The 19,189-nt window shown below is 39.4% G+C and overlaps 1 protein-coding gene across 2 annotated transcripts in view; it reads left to right on the forward strand.

The window, feature by feature from the left end:
* The window catches only part of DPYD (dihydropyrimidine dehydrogenase), a 348,239-nt gene that overhangs the window by 255,666 nt on the left and 73,384 nt on the right, over window positions 1–19,189 (forward strand). For both annotated transcript variants that reach the window (XM_017729847.1, XM_017729848.1), the window contains one exon: window positions 282–401. In XM_017729847.1, the coding sequence (XP_017585336.1) occupies window positions 282–401 (120 nt within the window). The remainder of the gene's footprint in view (window positions 1–281; window positions 402–19,189) is intronic.

Here is a 19,189-nt window from a genome sequence, read left to right on the forward strand (position 1 = left end):
GATCTGCCTGTCAGCCCCAGTGTTTGCACATGCTGTCTTATAGCCCTTACAGCTCTTTCAGCTGATGCAGCCTGCCCTGAAGCTAGTGCTAGATTTATTAGCCCAGGATCGGTCATAAGGACCTTTCTGTGTATCCCCTTGCAGTTTGTTGCTTTTGCTCACCAGCTGTTTATTTGAATTTCTAGTTATTTCAGACTTTCACAGGTTTTCTGTTGTATTTTATCCTCTCTTGTTCGTATACACATGATTTAACATAAAGTGACTGACCTTTTCTTTCACAGGTGGCGCAGATGGGGTTACAGCCACCAACACTGTGTCAGGACTGATGGGACTGAAAGCAGACAGCACACCTTGGCCAGCAGTTGGTCGAGGACTGAGGACCACATATGGTGGCATGTCAGGTAGGTGTTGCCCTTTTTGATGCATGGTACTTCCTTAGAGGCTTTCGAAACATCAGGAGGTCCTTGTAGTGGACTAGAATATCATGTCTGCAGTCTCACCGAGTCCTTAAAGCTCACTGCTGGTCAATGTTTCTAAGTCATGACAGATGGAACAGATTAAGTGTGAAGGCTCTTGGGTTGCCCTTTCCTTAATGGTAAAGCACTGCATCAGAATACTGCAATAGGGTCACTGGAGAGGGAAGGAAATCTCTTCCCTCGTGACCCTCTGTTTTCCTCAAATTTTTCATCCTGTCACAATTGTCAGGCCCCACGGTAGACAGAGGCTAATGAAAGGGCATCGCAGGGGGAAATATCAACAATCCAAATGCAGTGTATGTTTCATAGCCTAATCTCCAGCCTTCCTCCCTCCTTCCCACTAAGTGCACCTTTTCCAGGAAGGTTATTTCCTCCTCTTCTCACTGTGGTAAAAATGATAGACAGTATGAGGCAAATATATGCATATTTTTTAACCTATTACTCAAGATATACAAGAATATCTTGTGTAGGCCATATTTGCAAGTCCTGCTTCACAGTTTAGTTTTCAAACCAGTAGCAAAACTTTTACACTCCAGTCCAGTGCTGGTACACACTAATGTATTAATCTATTGACCCTGTGTACTCTGTTGCTGTGACAACACAAACTTGGCCCTGCAAAGACAATACTATGAGCTTCTTGACTTCACTGGTGTGGACATTTGTCTCCTTTGTGATAGAGGTAGTAGTAAATATACATAAAAGTAATAGCATCCTCCTGATTGAGTCAAATGTTATTCTATTGGGCCCGCCTCCTACCTCACCCCAAAAAAATAATCAGAGGAGACCAGACAGGCAAAAATATTTTTTGTGACTGGTGTTATCCTTAGAGAACCATTGGAAATGTAGCAAAAGATGACTTTTAAACAAACTTTAATTCAGATGAGTGTATTCAGTGGCAAATTGCATTCTTGCCTCAGATAATTACACAGAATTTGGAATTTTTTAGAGAACGCTGAAAAATAAGAAAGTGATAACAATCAGAAAAAATCTTTATGCCCATCGCATAATGATTATTTCACAGTGACAGTCCAATAAGATGTTATATTTTAATATTATGCAAAATGGGAGGAAGAGGGGAACAAGAAGAGAACAGCTACAGCCCATTTCAATTTCTCTAGCCTGCCATGTTGACAGGAAAAGAATAAAGGAGGTCACAGTGGGTGCTGTGCATTAAAAATTAATAAAAGAACTATTGCGGTAGTATTTTATATAAGTAACACCATTCACATTTTCTCATTTAAGTTGCAATTTCTGAATATTCCCTCCTACCATAAGTCTGCCTAATAAAATCTGTAAAATGGCTGCATTATGAGAAGTGTGTCTCTTATGTCACAAATTTGAAACATGTATGTGGCGTAAATTACAGTGGCACCTGCATGCCCAGCTGTGAGGATGTAGCAGAACTTCTGTGGTTTACAATACTAAATGGACCTGAGGAAAAGTTCTTTCTTTATTTTATTTATATGTGTGTGTGTGTGTGTGTGTGTGTGTATGTGTGTAAGTATAATTTTTTTTCCCTGAAGTTTTACATGTATCAGAGGGGAGAGAAAATTACGTTTTAGGACGCACCATTACCTATGATGCAAATCTGCTTATTTAAAAAATATGTAAAACACTGAAGTGCTGTCAATTTATTATGTTTTGAAAGAGCAAAATGTAACAGACCAATATATAAACATTTCTTTGTGATAGTTGGCATTACTGGGTCCCAATCCCACAACTCCTTGCACAAAAGAAAGCCACAGAGCCAATAAAGTCAATAGCTCGGCAGCATGTTGCACTACTTTCTGCTCAGCAGTCAGGTATAGCAGTATACAAATTTCCAAAAGCAGGAAAGCAATTTTAAACCAGGAGAGCTAGCATGCTTACAAGAAGACAAAAAGTGGGAGAGCATGTCATCTTGTCAGAGCAAGGGGCAGGGTGGCCGTACTTCTGTTCCCGGCTGTGCCGCGGCGCAGACGTGTGGCCTGCAGCCAGACACTTGACCTTTCCGTGCTTTATTTCTCCTGTCTGTGGAATGGCAGGAACACCACTTACATGCCTACAAGCTTGGTGGGAAGTGCTCTATGGCATGAAAGTCGCTCACAGTGTAACATATTGGTTTCTATTTTGATGTGTGTAAACTTCTTGTTTTATTTTATTATCTGATAGAGTCAGTAAGTTTTTGTTCTTTTTTTCCAAATAATTCCTCTCAAGAGAGAATTAATTTTTGAAGTGAAAGACAGCACTATTATAGAAGCAATAAGTCTGCTTCATTTTCGGTGTGTTTTCCCAAAGCACAGCTGGTTCATTGTTCTGTCGTGCACAAACCTAGGGCAGATAACAGCGAACAGCCAAGCTGGATCAGGCTTTCTGGATTTTTCCATGTGTGTAAATTCTGGACTGGCAGTGATGCTCACATGGCACAGAGGTACAGTGAGTGAGGCAGGAGTCCCTGTCCTGTAGGGTGCCACACTCAGGGTGCTGTGTGACCGTGGGTGGGGTGGGAGCTGGCCCCAGCCCTGTGGTGGTCTCAGCACAGGGTCCCCTTAGGTGTCCTGGTGAGGTCTGAAATGCACCTTGACTCAACACTGGTGACCCTCAGCATTATCCAGCCCCTGTGTCTGCCTGCTGGCCCTGGCAGCGACCAGGGCATGGGACGAGAAGTTGGTCCAGTAAAGGACTGAGGTTCTCCAGGGATTTATAAATGCACTGTGTCCACAGTTCGTTAGGGCAGTGCAGGTTGCCTTCTCCAGGTGGATGCAAACTCCCTCCTCTGAGTTTGATGAAGGTTTCCAACAAAGAGCAAGTAACTAAGATGTGTTAGTGACCTGGCCTAGGAGCTGCCCAGAATTTTGACTGACAGACTTCCCTGTCCTCCAGTGTTCAAAAGTGTGCTCCTACGTGGCCATATACTGAAAAAATATTTTCCACATAACATTTCCCCTTGGCCTCCTCATCCCTTCTGTTCTTGTCTGCCTCATGCAGAAGCAGCTATATGCAGGAGGTTCATTCTTCATTTTTCTAGATGAGAGACATTGAAACAGGATGGTTCTTTTTTTTATATAATTCCTTTTAATTTACTAAAGGACAGGTAGTTTCCTATGATTTATCTAACATACACAAAAATAATAATAAAAAACAAGTTTATTAACATCATTACCAAATCCTGAGATGTGTTGAGAACAGATTTTTGTCTCTGGTTTTTTTTAAACATTTTTGAAACAATCTTTCAAAGAAGAAGAGACTTAATGGGATTACTTTGAAACCCCCATTTAGTTTTGAGTTGTCACAGTGAGTGTTTTCTTGCCAGCCAGTGCTCAGGCAGTGACCTTCCTGTTTTGATCTAATCTGATCAGCTGAAAATTGCTAAGCTGCAAGAGGCATCACTGTTTCCTCCTTCCTACCCTCCTGTTTCTTGGGTGGTTTTGACAGGGAAGGATCCCAGTATCCCAGGTGGATGTGTGAGTACCAGACTGTAGGATTAGTCTCTCTCTTCTCCACTTCCCTGCAAATATTGAATTATTAATACAAAGTGAAACAGCTCTCACAGGATACACACTCACACTAACACAGCCTGCTGACCTGCTCATGAGCCTTACTTGGGAGAGCCAGGTTTAAATCCCTAGTGTGAGCCCAGGTTATAGCTGGGCCCCCTGGATTCCAAGTTTACCCTCCAAATATTGAGCACTATAAAATCTCATAGGTTTTTCTTCTTCTTTCTCCTCTATCCTGGTGACAAAAAAAAATATATTCAGGGAAAATTTCACTTTAATTTTGATAAATTTCTGTTTTCTAAAGAAAATTAATTTCCAATTTGCACTGTGGAGCATCGGATGAGTCCGAAGGCTATGGTAGCCCTGCAGATTTTTGTGGCCCTGTTATATGAGAGGACATTGTGCTTAGAGGATCCCCCAGTCTTCATCTATTTTTTAAAATAAATTTATAGGAACTGCCCATTACTCAAAAAGTGTAAGTGTCCTAATGAATTCTACAAAATATGGTTAAGGAAGTAAGCCCTTATGATGAAAGAAAAATATTTAAATTAAGATACAGTTTTTCAAGCTGTATAACTGTCATATGTGCTTGCAGCATTAGAGACAGTTTGATTTCCATTAAGAAGCTTTTAGAATGGATCTAGCAGTATTTGTATAGTTTAAGAATGTAGAATACATGAGATTTTATCCTGAGTTGTTCTTATACATGGGCAGAGTATTTGCAGGGTATTCGTTTTTTGAAAGGAGGCTAATGGTGGGGTTTTTATCCTCACAAAGAATAAGGACCTCTGGCTCTGAAAGAGATGTTTTAGTTTGTATAAGTATAAATTATTTTAAAAATGCTTATTCTGGTATTTTATAGATACCAGAAAAAGATGCCAGGTTTCTCAGAGAAATGTTAATATACTGTCAGCAGCTGCAAGCTTCCCTAAGATTTCTTTCCTTGAAATGTATTTTAAAATTTAAAAAAAAAAAAGTTTTTTTCCATGAGCTTTCACACTGTGCCTCCAGATTCCAGATGCGTTTTGTAAAACACATCACATTGCAGCACAATAGGATATCTATTGCAGGCAAAATAGAGCAGAGCTTCTGTTTGAATTTCCATGGTTTTTTGTTCTTTGTCATCTGTTTGTTTCTTTGTTTTTGTCTGGAAGCCAAATCCTTAGGGGATAAATTTATAAAACCATACACTGGACTTAGCAAAAACTTAGGTTAAAAGCAAATCTCTCTATGGTGCGCTCACTATGTATTCTTTTAATGCTTTGTTTCAGAAACATTGCAGTATTTTACAGTAGCAGTTCAAATACCGCATGTCTGTGTGCTGTTATTGCTTTGTCCATTTATTGCATACCGTAGTACTTTGGCATTATTTGCACAAATGTATGGGACAGCATCTGCTAGTACATGAGCTTGTTTTCCAGAAAAGGAGAGATTCAGGAAGCTGTGTGTTATAACTCCATAGCTGCCCACAAGGGGTATCAGAAGGAGGATACCTGGGTGGCAGATTCACTCGTTAAATGCAGGAATGTATAATTGTTGGAAACCAGCAGAGGCAGTTAATTTTAGTTACTTTTTGAAGTTAGTAGAGCTGTCTGTTTTTACAAAAAAGCACTGTCCAACAGCAATTGTGACATTCAAGGGAATGTTTTTCAGGAGTTATTAAATTAAAATATATATTGACATTATTAATTGAGGCATATATTCTAATCTGAAATGTACGAATTATATTGAAAGAGAAAAAAATTGAAGTTATAGTAATAAGGGCTGCCTTTTAATTTTAATTCAATGACACATCATTAAAAGAAAAGTGAAAAAGCCAGCCAAGAGCATTCACTTTACTCATCACAGTTCTGTCAGTGACAGTGCAGTGTGGATTTTGGTCAATAGAAATGAATGAAAAGCTGCCCATCACTGGAAACAAAACAAAATGTATGTATGCATAGGCACTTCTGTTTAGTATAAATATTTACCAAGAGTTAAAGACTATTTACATTAACATATATTTATAAAACAGTGTGGAAAGGGGTGAAAAACAAATATATGCAGTAGTACAATTTTAATTTTGTTTTATTATTCCTGTTCAATGTAGCTCAGCCATTAAAAGCCCTTATTTGCATATATTATGTCAGGATTCACAAAGAGTCCTCTGTTTTCTGTCGTGTCCTTGCAGCAGTCTGATTTCTCTTAGTGTGCTGCCGTCACTGGTCTGTGCAGGAGAGATCAGAGCCCTAATAATAGATTTTTGACAGGGAGCTCGCCTGCTACCTGCCCTACACAAATCCTCACTGTTCATGTTTGCTTCATGGCAACAAAGCAGACAGAAGGAAAATGCCAAGTGCTGAGTTTGAGGTACAGCCCTGCCATAGCTTGACATTTCAGCAGAACAGCAGTTTATGAGATGCATAATTTTTCATCTGGGACTCAGCTGCCATTTTCATAGAGGCTTGCAGCTCATCGACTGACTGCAAGTAGGGCAAAGGTTTACAGCATAGATCAAGGTCTACATCCTTCCTATAGCTATTTAAAAATAAGTATTATTCTCTAGATAAGGTCAGAGAACTAAGCATATTTTTTCAATTTTTAGTATTTTCTAGCCGATTTCATTCCCACAAAGAAAACACTTTACACTTTTAGCACAGGTGCCATTTGTAGTTGATTAAAAACGATCATAATTGATTTCATTCACCAAATGATTAAATGAGTCCTAGAGAAAGAATGAAGGAGGAGTCTTTAACAGAGCATATGAACAAAGCTGTGTTTTCTCCTCCTCTTACTTTGAAAAAAGCCTGTTCTGAGCTTGAAATGAATGAAAAGTCTTTACTCCTTAAGTGTAATTGGTTTGTGGTTTATTATTGTTAGAGATTGGATTTAAATTTTCACATTCATGCACATGTACTTGGGAAACCAATGCAGTGTAGGTACATGTAAGTGAGTGTTTAATTTAGAATTACACATCTCTGTGAGCTTCAGTAACAGTTCACCATGTCAGAGCCTCATATAGAACAATGGTACAGTACATTGGATTAATTAAAGAAGCCTTGCAGAGAACTGAATTCTCAGTATGTCAAGATTTCAATTTTATGTTAAATATTTTCTAAAGGCCAGACCCTTAAATCTCAGGGGCTGTACCAAGCAGTGAGCTGTGAATTTAACCATAGGCTAACTGCTAATGATAAGGAAAAGAGTCCAAGTTGAGGCAGCTGTAATACAGTCATTGGATTAGGCTATCAATCACTCGGTTCCCTCAGGAACAGGCAAAGACGACAAAACAGTGAAAAGGGAAATTAGGAAGGGAGGGCATGACTAGAATGAGATTCTTCACCAAATATATCTGTTAGTTGGCTGAATCCCTCAAGCATCAGACAGGAATGTCCAGCATTGCTCTCAGACTAAAAGCCAAGTATTTGTTCCAAAGTCCTAGAAAACCATCAAATCATCATTAAATGTTGCTGTTCTGTGCAGGCTGCTAGAAATGCAATTGGCTATATTCTCCTGGTTTAATAGCCTGTAATTAGGTTAATCTCTAAACTGCTGCTGTTGAACACTCTGGATTTACTGTTTATATCAGAGCTCATATAGAATATGTACGGTTGAAATAACTTATTTCACAGTTGATTGGGGTTTTTAATAATCAGATAACTGTTAAGCTATCAAGTCTTACTCATGGCAACCAAAGGCATGTGTCAGAAAGCAATTCAGATAAAATCATAAATTCTTCTCAGACATAATATGGTAAAAATAAGAGAAAATCACTGCAGCGTAGATTGGGGGGAAAAGAGCATGGGAGAAAGAACATGAAGGTCTTTTCTGGGTGCAAGTAGATAAAATGGGAAATCTGTTCATATGATGGTATGGCTTAACATGATTAAGTAATGAGTGCTCTCATAGTTAAGATCTTGAAGACATAGTCTGATTAACAAAGAAGGAAATGAAAAGGTAGAAGAGATGTCCGAGCATTTTAAAGCAGGTTGGTGGAGCGGGGGCTTGTATTTAAACCTGGTTACAGCAGTGGGTATAGGTGAATGTACCACAGGTAAGCTGTGGCCTCATAAGGAGGTGTAAGTCAGTCAGGAACAGAAATTTTTTCCTTCTGGTGATATCAGCCAGATTGAACCCAGTGGTGGTGTCTTTGTCAGCACAAGTTGATTGCCTTTCTGTGTCTGTCAGGTCTGGGGAAAAGGTGTCTCTTTCTTGTATGGTCACCTCTTCTAATTTTAAACAATGACTCACCAAAAAAAAAACCTCTCTGAGTATTTTTGTGTCATGTCTTTTGGAGATTATTGTGTTTAAAACTGAAATATTTCTGTTGTAAGAAGATTGGTATAATTAATTTCAGAGGTCATTTAAGTATAAATACTTTTAGTATCTTAAGAATTTTTTGCTTGAAAAGTACTTGTCATTTAAGTACTTTCAGTTTATTCTAACACAGGAATGAAAATATTATCAAAAATTTCAAATGGACATTAATTAAAATAATAAACATCAAGAAAAGCTGTGGTGAAGTCTATTCCTAGGTTTGTTTGCCATTAAGTCTCAGCAGGTCTCTCAGTGTTGCTCACTTCTCTCCACAGATAGTCACAATGAAGTCAAAATTTCTTTTGACTTCAAAATGATGCTTGAATGATGTCTAGAGACTGTGATAGTACGCAGTATAACTCTCCAGCCTTTCATACAATTGAAAGGCTACTACTCACTGAAAAAATATGTCTAAACTGAGAGAACTGTGTGCCCTGTTGTCCCAGCAGCTGCTCAGTGACTGGTTGGAAGGGTCACTCTGGCTGCTGACCTTTCTCTGGCGATCATTAAGTTAGAGTTGGGCCAAGCTTTCCTCTCTCAGCATGCAGGTGATGCACATGTACATTCTGTCATTCCAGAAGAAGTGGGTAGGCGTATGGTTGTGGACTGGAGCGCAAAGAAGATGGTTTCAGTGGCAGCGTTCAAGTTGGCCTGTAGGTATACAAAGCTTTGTTTGCAGTGTATGTGTATGATGCATTAAAACCTGTATACTTGTTATGAGAGCTTAGGGAGCTTCAGTATAGGAGGCTGAGGAAAGACCTGGCAAAGGAAATAGGCTCCCAGTTCATGTGATTTCATGTCAGTGTTACAAGCTCCTATTGTTGATCACGCGTGGCCCATAATGATCTTTTCTGCTGACTTGTTCCATAGCCGAATCAACAGCAGGGTTGGTTGGTGGTACAGGTGGTACTTAAGAGTGATGAATGAGACAAGTGCCTTCTGTTGAAATTATTAACTGTACCCGTCACTCAGAGCAGAAGCTCTAATTATAATCTCCATCCCTCCCAAAGATGACCCAAAACCGAACCAAGAATCTGGTAGAGTTTGTAAACAATTTAGAGTAACAATTGTTACAGAGCAGAAGTTAAAACCCCTGAGTTTGACCTGGTGTGTCTCAAGCATGTTCATTTTTTTCAGTACCTTGCTTTGCATATTGATTTGCTCTAGTCACCAAGTGTCATATGTTGTCTGTAGAGCCCATCTTTATTCTGTGGAGGGCATGTTCTCACGTGAAGAGTAAACATGTTTTTACATTTAGGGAAAAAAAAAATTGCATCACATTTACAGATCAAAATATTAGCTAACAAATAATAGAAAAATGACTTCTTATTTAACATTTACTAGTCTGGAGCTTCTTCCCATTCTTCTTTCTCTCTGTGGGACAGCTGTGCTTGCAGAACAGGCTGACTTACTACTGTCTTCTCTCATCACTGTGGGGATCCTGGCACTGCCGACAGAACACCCCAACTCTCTATTGTGTGCGAGCTCCTCCCTCTGGATCAGTAGCCTGGGTTGCCTCCACAGCTTACTCATCTCTGTGAGGATGTTGAGGCTCTCACCATTCCCAGCACCTACAAAGTGCTTGATTGATGTGTTTTAGAAATGGGTCACAAAGTGTCTTGAAGAGAAGGTTTCACAGTTACCTGAATGTGTGCTTGCTATGATTAATCCTGTTGCAGGATATTTTGACAATCAGATATGGAGGTTTAGGGAAAAAAAAAAAAACCAAAAGAAATTATCCTTGGAGCAAGTTTAAACCTAAGGCATTGGTTTACACCAATCAGCACCAGAAGGATGTACTTAACATCATTACTGCTGCTGTCCTGCTTCTATGTAGCCTTGGAAAGTTCTACCACTGGTTAGCAATGAGTTATTATGAATTCGCCAGGGAATGCATCTTTATTCACCTAAATCCTGCTAATATTCTGTATTTTTTAGTATCTTACTTGAATAGGGAATAAATCCTAGTGCCAACTTTACACATGAAATACAGAAGACAAAATAGAGCAGATTTGTTTAATTGGGTAGACCCTAGATTTGTATTTCACTGGGCATCACATCATCCCTAGTGAATGCATGCCAGAAGCATTTGTAGATGTATTTCACAACCATTAGGACATTTTTTTTTACCTTTCAAAAGAATGCATCTAGTATATAGCAGTCAGCTAGGGAATCTGCATTTTAATGTGCTTTTTCATGCAAGCACCTCGTTGTATACAATGAGCTGTAGAAATGTCCTACTCACACACAGGATATACAAACATATCCTACAAAATCTCTTAGGGAACCTGCTGTAGGAATTCAGTTTTCCAGTTTATGATCAATTTACAGTTTCTACATTGCTGGGTGATTGAAATTGTCTTGCCTATTAACATGCACTGTGTAACCATGTTCCCTAAGTTCCGTTTGAATCCCAGAAGACACTCGTAGTCAGGGATTGAGCCACTGTTATTTGGGTTAAGTGAGAGCAGAGGGAGAACTGTTGAGCACAATGTCCCACTGTTTCAGAATAGGAAATCCATTGCAGATACATAGAGAGGGTGCTTTTAATGGCATGAGGGCTGTCTGTAGAATGTGTGGTACCACACCTGACTCAGCACCAAGGTAAGGCTGGTACTGTGAAGAACTTTGTTTCAGGCCGCTCAAAATGAGGAGAAAGCTGTGTGGTTTTGGCAGGTAGGCATGCCAGTGAAGACATAGCTAACTGTGTTAGAGTTGTGTCTGTCCATTCCCAAATGTTTCGTGACCCTATTGAGTAACCTGTTGTTTTTCAAAAGAATGTATGCTTACTCCAGTCTGTATTTTGATTGGGCTGAGCTTACCTTACTCCCATCAGGTATCACTCTACTTACACTGGTAAGGCCAAGTCAGGTGCTTGCCTATTTGAATACCCCAGAATTGGCAGTGTTTTCACCAATTTTTGGATATATATGCCTGCTCAAGAGCTGCTTAGCTTTCGATAGTGAGTACTCAGAGAAATCTTCTCATTCTAGGCCGTGATAAATTTTGTGCACTTGCAGAGAAGGTACTGCCAAACAATACTTAAAACAATCTGTTCTTTTTTTATATATAAATGGAGAAGTTTCTTCAGAACTTACTGAAGGTGGGATTTGAAGAATTCAGACCTCCAAGGAAGAACTGGTGGCAACTTACTTTCCTCAAGAAATATTAGGAAAAAGTCTACTGTGTGGTACATTCTGATTTATTGGTATAACGGAGAGATTGTTTGCATCTTTGTTGTTTATAAAAACACACTAGAGGATCAGTTCTTGGCAGGTATCCAGAGAGGAGGTAAACCCTGCCAGATGTAGGGAAGTCTTGCTCCATCTTGGTGTGGGGAATTTTAGTATGGATTTCCCTTCTGTGTGGGGCTGCCATACAGATTTCTTTCCAATGTGTTTGTTTTTCTTTTGTTTCAGGCTTAGTGTTTTACAGCTCTGAGGGCATCGCTAGCTTACTGTTAGAGTCAGATAGTGCAAAAGGGTCCTAAAAAAAACCTGTCACTCTTAGTCTCTTTTCCAAACTTGGGCTTTTCCAGGGCTCTCTCCACTGTCCTTTGCTATTTCTGTTTCTCATAAATGAGATGCACTGAGCCAAAGGTTAGCGCAGAAGGCAGACAGCAGTGGTGCTCTCTTTTGCCTTTGCTACCTGCATTGCCTTCCTGAGATGCACTCCACGATGAGTCTGTGTCTGAGAGCCCTCTGGGGCTGTCCCAGGGCAGCCAAGCTCAGATAATACAGCAGATGTCAGCAGAGGTGCTAACCAAGTACAGCTGAGGGTTATCCCCTAAATGTCAGGCACTTCACCAGGAGACTCTTAGGCTTCCCCCTCATACCTGTGAGGAGTCAGGCATTCTCAGAGGTGGCTTCCTTTCTAGCTCTGTTGACGCATCAGAAATCTGAGGTTAGTATATTCCTTACGTATTAGTACATGTACTGCTGTCAAATGCCTAAGATAGTGTGTGCCTACATTTTGTGGTGAAATTCCAGTGGTTAGGCAAGTAAATGAGGCAGGGTTTACTGGTGCAGCTTAGATTTCTCTTTTTGAAAACACAGGTGTATGTTATTTTATCCCAGTCCATTTTCTAAACTGATGTTACAGGAGAAAGTGATAATTTTAAGCTTGACATTAAAATATCTTCCAATTAGTTAATGTAAGCATCTGGTGTTTTTATGTATTTTAAAAAGCCCTAATAACAGCACTGCAGTTCCTTAACACTATTTCCCACATTCTTGTTACAGTAGGTATATGAGACACATCTTCTGGTTTAAAAAGCTCAAAACAAATTTCAACAATTTAATCTCCGTGTTAGAAAAAGGATCACAGCAGCTGCTATAGTATTTTGTATTCATGCTAGTTTTTGTAAAGATTCGTGGCATGCTCCCTGGGAGCTAAATATTGACAAGCATGCTCTGGCAAGCAAGATCAAGCTTGGTGAGTTAGAACAGCTCAAGTCTCTGCATTGACACTGTAACCCAAGTCTGGAAACTATTATCCTACACCATTCATTCTGGCTTTATAGGTGATACTGTCCACTTGAATTAGGGATTTCTGCTGTATTGTTAATACTGTAACTGTGGATTCATATTTGATTTAGGACCACAGTACTTGCAAGATTGGCTGTACCTTGGTGTTTGATGACATCTTCAGTAGTGTATTGTGTATAGAATCACAAAAGACAGCATAAAACCTACATGATTTCAAACCTACAAACCAGAAGTAAACATAGAGTATAAAATAATTTTAAAATCACATTTATCTTTTAAACTATAGAACACACCATGTTCTAAAACTGTGATTTTATGAAAGTCATTGATCAAAAGTGAAATTTGGACATGTATTCATTATGGGAAGTAATTTAGGAGATTAATTTTTTTGTGTGTTCTATAGGTAAAAAGAAAAATCCACTTTTTTACTAATTGTAAGATCACTGTGTTTGTAATGCTTGTAGTTTACTTTTTGAATTTCTGAGTAAAGAACTTAAGCCCATTTGGGCTTCTAGTAAACTTGGCATATACATTAAATTGATTACCAGATGCATTGTGCAACATATGGCATTGTACAGCCTTTGTGTGCTTCATAGTATTTCCTTAAATTACCATCATTTGTTTTAATTCCAAAAATGCACTTGTCTCTGCTTTCTAGTGCTTTGGACTTAAATGCAGGCTTTCCAGTGCTGAACAGATGTGTTAGAGTTTCACATGGAACATTTATGCTTTTGTGAGTCTTCCTCTTTGAGTTTTCCACACACAGTGTTATGTCAGTGATAGCTCATGCAAATGGGGTATCTTCATTTTGGTATGTACGTTGGCTGCCTACAATAACCTTCAGAATTCCTAAGAATTCTACATGACCAAGAAAAACAAGGAAGCAACACAGTTTTGCCCAAAGATACTGCCCCCAAAGTGAATCAGATATGTTTTCTTTTAGGTTAGAGAAAAACAGGAAGGAAGGAGAACATAATTCCTTTGTGGGTGACAGCAACGATCAACTACAGTCCCGAATGCTTATGTGAACCCCGGTATTTCCATGCTTGAGGCTGTGGTGTGAACAGGCAGAACATTTCATCCATGAAAACACACAGAATAAGGCGCTTTGCACATTTGTATGTAATTTGCTTCCGAGAGGAGACTGCTTGAGCTGATTTACAAGCATACTTCTAAAACGTTATCCTTTAAATTACAAACAGTTTTAGAGAAAAGGGTAAGAGGACATTCTGGGACAAGGGATTTGTGACCAGGAGGGCCGACTGCTGCCTCTTCTGCTCAGGTGGAATTACTCTATACAGATTGCCAGGCCTCCCCTTGCTGTCTTTTTCTTCTGGGAGAGAAAAATATTATATTTTTGTATAGCATTTGGATATCCTTTCCTAGAAGGCACTGTGTAAGTGCCAGATACTGCTGGTGTGTGTTTAGCAGTAGCAGTGTGTGTTCTGATCAGTATTTTAAAATGAACAAACACTTTGTGGGCCCCTGGCTTTCTGTTAATTGGCCTTTACTTTGATCACTGAAGACCAACAAATGCAGCTTACGAGTTGTGTTGCTACCATTTTTCTTCAGTGGAAGCTGAGGGGATGAGTAACTACATCAATTAAGTCCCTTACTCACCCTCTGAGCTGCCCTCATTGGATAATTAAAGTGATCTGACAGAGCAATACACTAAATTCCCTTGCACCCCCTTCTGTTGCTCTGAATACATCAAACAAATGAATATTTAGGCCTATTAATGCTGTTATTTTTCATTAATGCAGAAAGCAGAGTTATGATACGGATATATAATTTCTTCTTGAACTCAGCACTGAGTTGTGTGACTGGTCGCAAGCAGGACTGATATAACCATGTTTTAATTACCAGCCCTCAGTAATATATCCAGAGCTAGTAAAGGCCTCTGCAAATAGGGTTTGGGCTTCCTTTATGCCACAAATAGTTTACACAGCATGGACAAGCAATTATTTTGCTTTCCATTAAGGGACTGTACATTCTTCAGCTTTCTGTACATTCTCAGCTAAAGAAATGGCATGAAATTTCCTATAATTGTGAAGGTTATTGAAAAGAAGAAAAAGAAAACAAAATTTAAAATTGTCGTCCATGCGCATCTAAGGCCTCAGCTAAAGCCACGGTATCAACTGTCAGTTGGAGGGGGGGTCTTTTTCATTCGTGGAAAACTAAGGGTTGTCCTGTAAATTTCATTTTAAAAAAGATCACAGAATCACAGTATATGCTGAGTTGGAAAGGACCCTCAAGGATCATCACGTCCAACTCCTGTCCCTGCACAGCACCATCCCCAACCGTCACACCGTGTGCCTGAGAGCGCTGTCCAAACGCTTCTTGACCTCTGCCAGGCAGGTGCTGTGACCATTGCCATGGGGAGCCTGTTCCAGTGCCCAACCACCCTCTGGGGGAAGAGCCTTTTTTTTAGTATCTACTCTAAAAATAATTTGAAGTGTAAGGAACTAAATATTTAGAAACTTATGTACCTAGTTATGAAACCATAATAGGAAAGCGCTCTTGTGTAATGAGCACGGCATGTCTGTCATACGGTGTTTTAATGTCTACAGTAGTTATTAGCTGAATATTTCCATTATTACCATTCTGTGAGCAACTGCCATTCTTGAAACTGATTGATGTTTATGAATAAAGCTCTCTTATTATGTGTTACCAACTTCTGAGGACCAATCTTGAAACCTACAGTGCCTTCAAAGGGGTGATGATACCTGCTCTTTCTGGAACTAATCACATCTGAAGAAAGTGAAAGGGTGAAAACATTGTGGGTTTTTTCTGGAAAACTTTAATTGCATTGTAGATTATTCTGCTACAAAATGGTTGTAGTGTTTTATCTGACAAAAGTGACATGGGGAGAAAATAATTTTACAGGAAGAGAGATGTTTGAATATAGGCACCTAGCACTGTGAAATGGCTTGGCTCGAGGCAGTGAATTTATTTGTGAGTCGGTGAAACTGTGGTCTCAATTTTTCGTTGTCTGGGTGCAAAACAGTCTTTATAGGGCATGCTGGTTGCAAAGTCTTCAATGACCTTTCATTAGTTTGTTTTGTGGGTTTGTGCTCTGTCCATTCTGGCCAACAGATCTGCAATTTCAGGGAAGAAAAAGTACAAGAAAAAGAAAAGAGAATGCCCCTCCAAGTGTTTATCTTCTTAAGGCCACACTGTCTTGCTGGGGCCTAGACAGTCTCTAGTCATGCTTTTAAAGTTTTTCAAAGCAGGAAAGCTGTAAGAAAACATTACAGGCAAGTTAGTGGTAAATATTGCTTGGAGAGAAGTCGAGGTTTGTGGAGGTTTTGTGCATGTTTTGTGCATTATTTAAATTTCTTCATCCTCATCCTGCCTCTGTCCCTTAGAGACAGACCTATAAAGGCATAGTGCCCTCTGGCTCCAGCAGGAGCTACCAGAAAATGGGAGCTTCTTGTGCTTTCCTCCCAATATAAAGCAGAGAAAGAAACCAATGCTGGCTTAACACTGGCCTATAATGTAATGTCTGAGCTCAGCTTGTGGGAGTGAGTTCAGCTGCTGACACTAATCTAAATGCACCAACAGGAAGCTCCCAATGACTATATTTGTACTTTAGAGACCACCTAATGGTGGAAAATTGCTGTTCCAAAGACCCTTCAGGTTCTGCATTAAAATGAATAAGGCAAGTCTTGAGCTGAAGAATCCTCCCAGTAAACTGTTTTCAGCAGGTAGAGTGAGAACCCAGATGTTCTCTAACTCATAATTTGATCACCGAATTATAACTGGTGCTCCAAAAATCACCTCCCATCCAGCCCTCAGTATGAACAGCTCTAGGTTTTGCTCTTGATCACATAAATCTTTGTCTGCCTGGATGCTTTTGTGTCAAAATCAGAAACAGCAAAGGGAAATTCTCAAAAGCCCCCATGCTTCGCTTCTTTTCCCAACCCTACCCTGGTAGCGGCAGCCTGCTTCCCAAATATCTCAAAAGACTCTGGTATGGCCCTTCTTTCCAAACAATGACGTAGCCCACTGGCTTACAGGCACATGCAGATCCCCACGAACAGTCAAGGTAGGGAGTTTCCATTTATTGCTGGGAGGAAAAAAAGTGTCAAGTAACTTCCTACTCATCCTATGGCAAGCAGAGTAGGGCTGTGTGCTTCAGCTACCTTAGGTATAGCTATCAGTTCTCCTACTCTTGGTTGTGTGAGTCTTGAGAAATGGGAAGTGTTGAAATAAATGGCTATGATACACATAGTGTTGAAATAAACATTTATTTTAACACATTGTATGTGATGAGCCATTTATTTTAACACTTTTCACTAGAAGTGTTGAAATAACAGGTTTTATCAGGGGACGTGTCATCCACTGTTTTATGTATATGTGAATATGGAAATACATCTACTGAGTGTGCATATATATTTATATATACTCACACGGATTATATGGATATGTAATAATAATAATATGGTAGATGTGTATGTAGACACTAATGCACAGGCAAATACAGTGTTTTCTACTCAGAGTCTTTTGTTTTGCAAAAATTTGTGTTTGTGCCATTGTATTTTTAATATATCTATGTATCTATAAATGGATCTAAATATATTGGTACATAAAATTGTTTATTACTAGGTAACAGCAACTGGATGAGATAGATAAAATAGAGGGATAGACAAAATAAGATAGATAAACCTCAAAATAGGACAATGATGAACTTGAGTTATGTAAAGCGAGGAAGAAATACTTTATCTGAGCTTTCTAGTTATCTAGACCTCGTTTCTTTAGTTTGCTGTAATTCCTGAAGTTCTGCTTCCCTTTCTGTGATGGACTTCCTGGACAAGTGGTTATTAAACAGCACAAGGTATGAGTCAGGTTTTGTAAATGACCTGAAAAGTTGTTGTACTGCATTTTTCAGTAATTTTGGCTTTTTAAATACAGTGTAGGAACCTCAATTCCCTGCTCAGCAGGCAGTCACATCTCTTCCAGTGTGTCCTTAGTTGTACTAAATTAACTTTTTGCGGTTAGAATTATGTATGTGCTAAAACACTGGCACAGACACGTGGGCATACACACACGTCCTGGTTCCAGGGTCGTGTTGACCATGGAGGTTAAAACCAGCTCAAACAAAGGTAGCACTGCCAAGCCTGACAGAGGCAAGGCTGCCTTTGAATAAATCTGCAAATAGCCAGAACCATTTCTACCAGACTCCAGGTTAAACACATCTGTCTCTGCATCGGAATAAAAGGGCAGCAAGACCTACCCTGTGATAAAGTGAACCACTCACATCTTTTGAGGGGAAGAATTTGGTAGGAATGCAGTTGTCCCTTTGTGATGGCTGCAGTGGTTTTGTCTGGTAACTTGGAAATATTTTCTAGATGGGCTTTTTGGTGGCTGTTATGCTGATCCTATTCACATGTCCTTTTCTTTGCATTATGCTGGGAGCTTAACTTGGCTATTTTATTGCCTTTTCACTACTGTTGTATTGTTATTTGTTTTATTGATTATCTCTGGCACTCTCTGGGTAGCAGGCAAGGTTTGTCCTGGCCAGGGGAGGGTTGCAGTGCAAAAGGTGCCAGACCTCCTGCAGCAGAAGTGGATGCTCAGCCCTGCCACACCAGAGCAGCTGCCTCAGGCTCCAGGTCATGGTGGGCAGCAAGAACAAAGCAGTCAAGGGAATGAAAGGGCTTCCTGAGCCAACCAGAGAACATGGAAAGCACTCTGGCAATTTCCAGCTCCGAGTCAAACCAAAGTAGGAACCATGAGTGGAATTAAATAATGAACGTTTGATGAATTGCAACAGAAAATGCTTTGCTGGGTTTCATGCTGACAACCAGAAGTATCGACTTCTAGTGAATCTGTAGTTTTCAGTGAGAGAATGGCTTTGTTAGGAAATGATTAACCACTTCTTGCAGCATTCACAAAACAATTTGTATCTGTCCTTTCGGTTTTTCCTACGGAAGTTTGATATGAGTGAAAATTCCCCCAGGTCTCCATGGATAAATAATATTTACAGATAAGAAAAATCTAATTTTTCCCTCTCTCTTTCTCTGATTCTAGCTTTTTTTTTAATTGAGAGAATTCTCTGATGAGTACTAAACATTTATTGAATGAGAACTCTGGTGATTTTATGAATTTTCAGCTGAAAGAGCATAAATAATCATTTATATTAATTCAAAAAGAGTAAAATTAAATCCTAGAAAGGACACTGATTTTTCTCTGTGATTATGGAAGTTCCAGCTTTTTCTTCTATTTGAGTACAAATTTATTTTCTTTTAAAGGAAATATGAAGCAAAATGATTGCCTCTTTTTTCTACTCAGAGGTTGAGTTCAATTCTGTATGTATCAGAAACAGAATCACATCTGATGTAAGCTTTGAAATTAAAAGGAAGGGGTCAATAGTTACCAGAAGAACTGTTGTCACACTATCAGTGTATCAAGATAATCACGATATGCTGACAAAAATCCCGTCAATTGATAT

This window comes from Corvus brachyrhynchos, unplaced genomic scaffold (assembly GCF_000691975.1).
Source record: "Corvus brachyrhynchos isolate BGI_N302 unplaced genomic scaffold, ASM69197v1 scaffold101, whole genome shotgun sequence".
NCBI classification, from domain to species: domain Eukaryota; kingdom Metazoa; phylum Chordata; class Aves; order Passeriformes; family Corvidae; genus Corvus; species Corvus brachyrhynchos.